Source organism: Branchiostoma floridae, chromosome 3 (genome assembly GCF_000003815.2).
Source record: "Branchiostoma floridae strain S238N-H82 chromosome 3, Bfl_VNyyK, whole genome shotgun sequence".
In the NCBI taxonomy this organism is placed as follows: domain Eukaryota; kingdom Metazoa; phylum Chordata; class Leptocardii; order Amphioxiformes; family Branchiostomatidae; genus Branchiostoma; species Branchiostoma floridae.
This window is the reverse complement of record NC_049981.1, coordinates 29086192-29093730: the sequence shown is the minus strand read 5'-3', so window position 1 is coordinate 29093730 and position 7539 is coordinate 29086192. Positions and strand designations below refer to the sequence as shown.

The window sequence follows — 7539 nt, the reverse complement described above, 5'->3', positions numbered from 1 at the left end:
GAGGAAAGCTAGATTATACAAAATTTGAAAATAGATTAACCTAACACATTGTCTGATACACATGTGTATATATGTTTTTTTCTTACTTTGTAGATGTCCGAGTATTTCGAGGTTTGGATCGGATGTCCTTACGACTGGATCGAAGTACGCGATGGTGGGGAGGTGACGTCACCATTAATTGGACGCTACTGTACGCCTTTACGGAACCCCATCTTGTGAGATGATTAACAATTAATTTACATATATCACATATTTCTGGAAAGCACACAGACGGATACATAGACACACAGACAAGCTTAAATAATATATTTCTAGCCCCATTGGGATGGAAGTAAGATGTTAGCGATGTAAATTAAGTAAAAAATTCTCTTAGCAATATATTTTTTGGAATCCTTATTATTTGCCTAGATACCGCCCCGTGTCCACTGGCTCAATTGTTTCGCTTGTTAACCAAAAGGCTGAGCCAGTGGTTACTACGGAGGATGGTATATGCCACCTGCCTTTTGTTTTGTCTTTGTCTGCAGATGGTCCTCTTCAAACGAGATGCTCGTGAGACTCCGCAGTGACAGTTCCTTTGACAGCCACTTCGTTATCGGATACACGTTCAAGCCTAAAGAAGATAATAAAGATGAGGAGGAAGAAGGTAAGATAGTACGTTCAGTTAAAGACATTTGTATGTACAGCTAAAGACACTCTACAGCATCTGTGGAAAGGAATACACTGTAAGGTTTAGTGATGGAGAATAAATTTCCGGTATCTCTAATTTTGGCTGCAATGTTTACATTTGTTTCGGCACAGAAACCATAATATTTGAACTCTTTATTGACTAACGTATATTTTCTAGGTTCTGAGAAGTTCTCAGACAATCGGCGTTGCGGAAATGGATAGCCTAGCCACTGACGGAAAGCCAGCTGAATGCGACAGTGGTGGTACTCACTCTTGCTGCTTCCTAAATAGTTTGGCAACACGCCATCCCACTGTGATTGTGGAGGTTATGTCAAAATGACGCCATCTATACACCACAAAATATCAACAAGATATGTTTCTTTCTTCTACAGGGAAAACCTGTCAAATAGGAGACGGCTCTTCTTACCGCGGAACTCTAGCTGCCACATGGTCGGGAAGGCTGTGTCAGGCGTGGGGTGTTCAGGCTCCGCACAGTCACAGTCGAACCCCGGCAAACTACCCCAACTCAGGTCTGGACAAAAACTATTGCCGGAACCCAAGTGGACATCATAACCTTTGGTGCTACACAGCCGACCCTGACAAGAGATGGGACAGTTGTGTGCTTCGCAAGTGTGATACCGGTAAGAACTAATGAACTCCTCGGTTGATTTTCGACTTTTAGACAGCAATGGTAGAAAGTCGAGTTTCTTAGAATCCACTTTGTCGTGAAGGACATTGTTGATTACAGCCTAATGGAGGAAACCGTAAAACGTCATATTGACTCTGTAGCTACTTATGTTTCATCTACATGAGGAAGAGAAGCATGCCTTACATTTTCAATCATATCCGTTTCCTTTCCTGTCGTTTGCAGTCCTGGAGGATCTTGGCGCAGAAGTGCAAGATCTCATTAAGGACGCAGGAGGTGAGCACAGAACTTACTCTGAATCATTAGAAGATACGTTTGAATGTCAAAAACATTTCAACACGTTTAAGGAAACGTTTGGTGATTTGTACATGTCCCTCGTGACTTAAAATGGGGTTCCCTGATTGAGAAGCCGTGCCTAGCTCGAGGGTTAGCAAACCCGCCCTATAAAACATACCCTGCTACTCAAACCACAAGGAAACTTGTTTCCCTATTAATCTGTGCAACACAAACTCCGCTGTCCAGGGCTGTAACTGGCCCCTCCCCGCGGATGTTTGGCGGGCTGCTATAAGCGAAATTTAATCAGGCTAGTTTCCCTATGTGCCACGTAGGCAATACAAGGGTCTGAATGAACATGTCTCTCATAGGAACACCAACTTTCAAATGACCAAGTTGTGGGGGGAAATCTATTTCAGAGTGCTACACCGGGAAAGGAAAATCCTACCGAGGCACGACGACTTTGACCTGGTCAGGCCATACCTGCCAAGCGTGGTCCTCGCAGACGCCCCACAGTCATAGCTACACCCCGGAGAAGTATCCCAACGCCGGCCTGACCAACAACTACTGCAGGAACCCATCCAAGAGCGACGCTCCCTGGTGCTACACTACTTCGTCCAAGAGGTGGGCCTTCTGTGCCATACCGAAGTGTATGGAGAACGAAGGGACCTAAGGAAAAGGTATCTGTTTTCACTGCTTTCAAAGTTTGTAGGTTCAAAGTGTACCACATGCACAAATTCATGCTAAGGAACATCAATTGGTGGTGGTTTATGGTAGAATTGGGTATATAGAAGTATTTCTATTATATATATATATATATATATACACACACACATATATATATATATATATATCGCTTTTGTGAAGTATACACGTCTCTGATGGCTACATATCTACCAATTAACGTCAAGGAGGGCTATATGAGCATATATTAAGGTTCCATTCACTATCACACAAACTTTTGAATTTACCAAACACGATTAAAAGGTACACACAGAAAGGACTATTTTTACATTTCACCACATGTAAGGTTTGTCATCTCCCCATTTCCTTGTTTTGAATTTCTAATAGGAGACAATAACACTTATTTACTCTTTCATCTTTTGCAGCGTTCGGTCATCGATAGCTAGCTGTTCACTGGGATACCAACCATGTGATGAACAAGAGCGTGTTTAGCAACTAGTCCTTCATAATGGCGGGCACTTACTGTAAATGCATTTAAGTTCGCGGGGATTTAATTTCGCGGTGGTTTTAATTTCGCGGTAGCACCATGTACCGTAGTCTCTTATTGTTATGGAAAAATGTTCGCGGTGGTCTTAATTCGCAGTGAAGCGGCCGCCGCGAAAACCTCGAACATTAATCCACCGCGAACATTTCTGCATTTACAGTAGTTTCGACAAATCTAGACAACTGTCTTTTCTTAACCCCATTGAGAGGGCTACATTTAGTCGTTGGTTTGGTTATTTGGCTGATGTTACCTTTGGTATTAGGTGGAGTTGATCTAACTTGTAACTCATTAAGTTGTAGATGTTATCCAAGTTTGGCTGATGTTCCCTTTGATATAGGTGGAGTTGATCTAACTTGTAACTCATTAAGTTGTAGATGTTATCCAAGTTTGGCTGATGTTACCTTTGATATAGGTGGAGTTGATCTAACTTGTAACTCATTGAGTTGTAGATGTTATCCAAGTTTGGCTTATGTTCCCTTTGATATAGGTCGAGTTGATCTAACTTGTAACTCATTAAGTTGTAGATGTTATCCAAGTTTGGCTGATGTTCCCTTTGATATAGGTGGAGTTGATCTAACTTGTAACTCATTGAGTTGTAGATGTTATCCAAGTTTGGCTGATGTTCCCTTTGAGATAGGTGGAGTTGATCTAACTTGTAACTCATTAAGTTGTAGATGTTATCCAAGTTTGGCTGATGTTACCTTTGATATACATATAGGTGGAGTTGATCTAACTTGTAACTCATTATTATATAATAAGTTGTAGATGTTATCCAAGTTTGGCTGATCTAACTTGTAACTCATTAAGTTGTAGATGTTATCCAAGTTTGGCTGATGTTCCCTTTGATATACATATAGGTGGAGTTGATCTAACTTGTAACTCATTATTATATAATAAGTTGTAGATGTTATCCAAGTTTGGCTGATCTAACTTGTAACTCATTAAGTTGTAGATGTTATCCAAGTTTGGTTGATGTTCCCTTTGATATAGGTGGAGTTGATCTAACTTGTAACTCATTAAGTTGTATATGTTATCCAAGTTTGACTGATGTTCCCTTTGATATTAGGTGGAGTTGATCTAACTTGTAACTCATTAAGTTGTATATGTTATCCAAGTTTGACTTATGTTACCTTTGATATAGGTGGCGTTGATCTAACTTGTAACTCATTAAGTTGTAGATGTTATCCAAGTTTGGCTTATGTTACCTTTGATATACATTTGTAGGTGGAGTTGATCTAACTTGTAACTCATTAAGTTGTAGATGTTATCCAAGTTTGGCTTATGTTACCTTTGATATACATTTGTAGGTGGAGTTGATCTAACTTGTAACTCATTAAGTTGTAGATGTTATCCAAGTTTGGCTGATGTTACCTTTTATATTCAGGTAGAATTAATCTAACTTTAAGCTGTAAACGTTATCCAACCTAGGGCAATATTCTAGTAATTAATGGAGCAACTCTATAGCTAGCTCATTCACATTTCGGTTTAATATATACATGACAGGGCAGTCAAATTGAGCAATTATCGTGTAATTTCATAGGACATATTGTAGTTTACATTGCACTCTCCCTTTATTCTGTTTCTTAGGAAAAGTGACAATACAAACATAATACAAAATTACTCTGTACATATGTATACACATGTCAACATTGTTATTCGACAAACATCCAAAAATTTCCTTTTTCTTCTCATACAAGACTGTACAGGGTGACAACATTCTTGACTTATATACAATGTATGTCTACAATTGATGAACGGAATGCTAGTTTATGACAAGGTATTTTTTCACTTTGAATCATGAGAAGTATTCATTTAGATAGAGCCTTCAATAATACTAGATGTTAAATGAAGGAATATGCTTATACATTACGACAAAAATAGGCTCTTCCTGTAGAAATATTACTCCACCACTGAATGAATATACCCATACATTGTTGATACTCTAGCCTCCTTCACATGCAAGAGTGTAGAAAACAGCAATGGAATGACTTCAATATACATCCGAAAATAATTCATCAGGTTGGTAGAATATAGGATATATGAGAATTCTTGTGCACAACCAAAATTGGACTTACTTAAAAAAGCACCACCTACATCGGCTACATATAGCGGCGAGAAGCAGAACTCCAGTTAGAAGCTCTGAGGAAGATGTCTGACAGACATCGAAACGTCAGCAAGTAAGTCCAATTTTGGTTGTGCACAAGAATTCTCATATATCCAACTTCAATATACAGTTTCTTCAAATGATACTGAGTTTCCAATGCATGTATTTTTATTGGAATGTGTAAAAGTTTTGTAAAAACATGTTGTTGTTTTTTTCAAAGTAAGAACCATGAAACTATGATTCCCCAAATATAAGCTCTTTGTGGCAGCATAGACCACCACTCCTGTGTTTTTCAAAATCTTAGGAAGATATGGATGCTGTAAAAGGACAGTTAATGACGGAAACATGAGGTTATGGTTAAAATGGCTGCTGTAACATCCAAGAAACAGGCAAAACATATTAATCTTTCCTTTGGAAAACATGGACGTATGTATATGTGAGGAAAACTGATAACCACATTTTCATTACTGTACATGATGGTTGCAGTCCTAAGCCTTTACAAAGTTACAAACATATAGTTAACTAGAACTGGAATCTTCCATAAAAACCTACAACATTCCTGTCCCTCCAGGGCTCGAAATACCACCTGCATATGCAGGTTAGTGCAGGTAAAATTGGTGCTGTGCAGGTATTTCTGGTGTCTACCTGCACCTAACCTGCACTGGTCATGTACTAGGTTTTATACATAAATATCCTATGATGTAGGTAAGGTGCATGTGGATTGTTATCAGCTGCGTTGACTGTTACCACCTATTAAGTATAAAATAATGGTTCCTGCACAATTTCAGTATGATCCATACTTCCTAAATTCAGAGTGGTGCAGGTAAAATTTGTCGGGTGCGGGTTATTTTCAATGTTACCTGCACCAGTGCAGGTATGCAGAAAAAAAGTATTTCGAGCCCTGCCCTCTATGCCCACCTGAACCAGGTTAGGAGAGAAGCGATTTGAACATCAACTGAGAACTGTCTTGCCTTTCCTTGCTCATGATCTTTAAGATGATCACTTTGGCATCAGCACTCTGCGTTTGCAAATCTTCCAAAACCCATAAATTTGCAAAGATTTTTTGGAACCCTTGTCACAAGCTGATTATTCAACCTTACAGAATGTTACAAATGATGGAAGTCTCCCATACTGGGCAACACAAATCAGAAGACCATCACAGGTCTGTTCCAAAGAGCAGCTTGAAAGCCATCTCTACAACATTGTCCTGTGTCCCGTCCTGGAAGCACACAAACACCTCCTTGGGTTCTTTGGCCATGTACAGTCTCCTGCAGTGGGATAAACATTATAGAACATAAGTCAACCTCACCTCACCTATCCCTTGACCTTCTAGTGGGTCGTTGGGGCACCATGCAAATTCGTTGAACCACACTCCTCCATCTAGCTCTGTCCTCTGCCACACGCATTGCTTCAGCTAGGCTTAAGTAAATACCTAGAATTTTGAAACTAACTTACTGGTAACAGTCAAGTACATTGTGGCTTTACCAGTATAAAACCTATAACTAAAATACTACAATAGTGAAGAATGCACACATGGCATCATATTTCAATTCAAATGCAATGTACATCACAAGGGAGGAAATAATGAAAGAACAAGCGCATAGACATAGGGTTACACATGTGTATATATATATATATTATATATATGCATGTATAAGATTTGGTACAAGGTACTACCACCACAGCTAGTCACATCACCATCACTGACAACCTTCAAGACGGGGCTGGCCCAGCACATGGGCCTCCCCGTCCCCCACATGTAGATACATACCATTAGCGCGGCCATCACCTCACCTTTTTGTTCTGTTGTTACTTTTTGATGCACTCACTAGTTTTCTTTTTCGGAGCACCACCACCACCACCGGTCGCACTAATGCCGTGCACCTCGTTTTTCTCACCTGGGCGGGATGCCCCTAAAAGGGGCTTTGCCCAGTACAGCATAGAAATAGAATAGAAGGTGTGTAAGCAGGCAGAAGGTTCAGTATCTGCTGTAGTCCTTACCCGACAACCCAGTAGGTGATGGTAGGGGTCGTTCCCCGTTTGGAGTCGCTCAGGTTGGCCGGCCCACAGTGGAAGAGAACACCCTGCTCTGTGACAACACCCAGGGGACTCTCCGTGTGCAGGGGGCCGTCAACGTTCCTGTCTCTCAGCTCCTGGAGAGAGGAAATGCACAACGCTCTGAACACACCACCCTCTTATATTCCTCAATTTCAACATTCTTTAGCCAAAGAACTGTAAACTCTACCATTAGCGCACAAATCAGGCTTGGGCCAAGACTGCAGACTGAAATTCATTTACTTTTGTGTTGATTTTATTTTGCAGAAGGAAGGAAAAAGAAGTTTTTGATAGGCTTCAAATCCGTGATAACTGCTTGAAACAATTAATATTCATTAGTATAGTAGTCATAAAAGGGAAACATATTTGCAGAAAACGACCATGAAACTTTAAAGATTTACACAACTGTCAACTTCAACACACAAGACCTGCATGTACATGTACATGTCATCTTGCTTTGAGCAAATGCTTAACATCTTGGAAGTACGTAGTTCACATGTACTGTAATTCATTTTGTCTTCTCGGTACCAAACTTTCACGGTCTGAGAAAATCTAACTTGTTCTCGG

General features: G+C 40.1%; 2 protein-coding genes and 2 long non-coding RNA genes across 7 annotated transcripts in view; 2 read left to right on the top strand and 2 right to left on the bottom strand.

The window, feature by feature from the left end:
• Positions 1–93: 93 nt before the first annotated feature.
• On the top strand, positions 94–2789 carry LOC118412373 (plasminogen-like; the record flags this gene model as incomplete). The annotated part of the gene is given in 6 exon segments (XM_035815206.1): positions 94–215; positions 525–643; positions 1059–1307; positions 1538–1588; positions 2005–2265; positions 2695–2789. Coding segments are annotated over 5 exon segments (795 nt in total), but the record flags the coding sequence as incomplete, so codon positions are not given.
• A 426-nt stretch (positions 2790–3215) lies between these two features.
• Positions 3216–3546, bottom strand: LOC118412388. The gene is made up of 2 exons (XR_004830762.1): positions 3515–3546; positions 3216–3439 (listed from the first exon to the last, which is right to left on the bottom strand). It is a non-coding gene; the product is annotated as an uncharacterized LOC118412388 (long non-coding RNA).
• A 56-nt stretch (positions 3547–3602) lies between these two features.
• LOC118412385 lies at positions 3603–4683 on the top strand. The gene is made up of 2 exons (XR_004830759.1): positions 3603–3954; positions 4121–4683. It is a non-coding gene; the product is annotated as an uncharacterized LOC118412385 (long non-coding RNA).
• A 436-nt stretch (positions 4684–5119) lies between these two features.
• The window catches only part of LOC118412349 (protein inturned-like), a 42623-nt gene continuing 40203 nt past the window's right edge, over positions 5120–7539 (bottom strand). For all 4 annotated transcript variants that reach the window (XM_035815151.1, XM_035815152.1, XM_035815153.1 and 1 more), the window contains 2 exons: positions 6919–7070; positions 5120–6185 (listed from right to left, as the gene is read on the bottom strand). In XM_035815151.1, the coding sequence (XP_035671044.1) occupies positions 6074–6185; positions 6919–7070 (264 nt within the window). In that variant the 3' untranslated portion in view covers positions 5120–6073. The remainder of the gene's footprint in view (positions 6186–6918; positions 7071–7539) is intronic.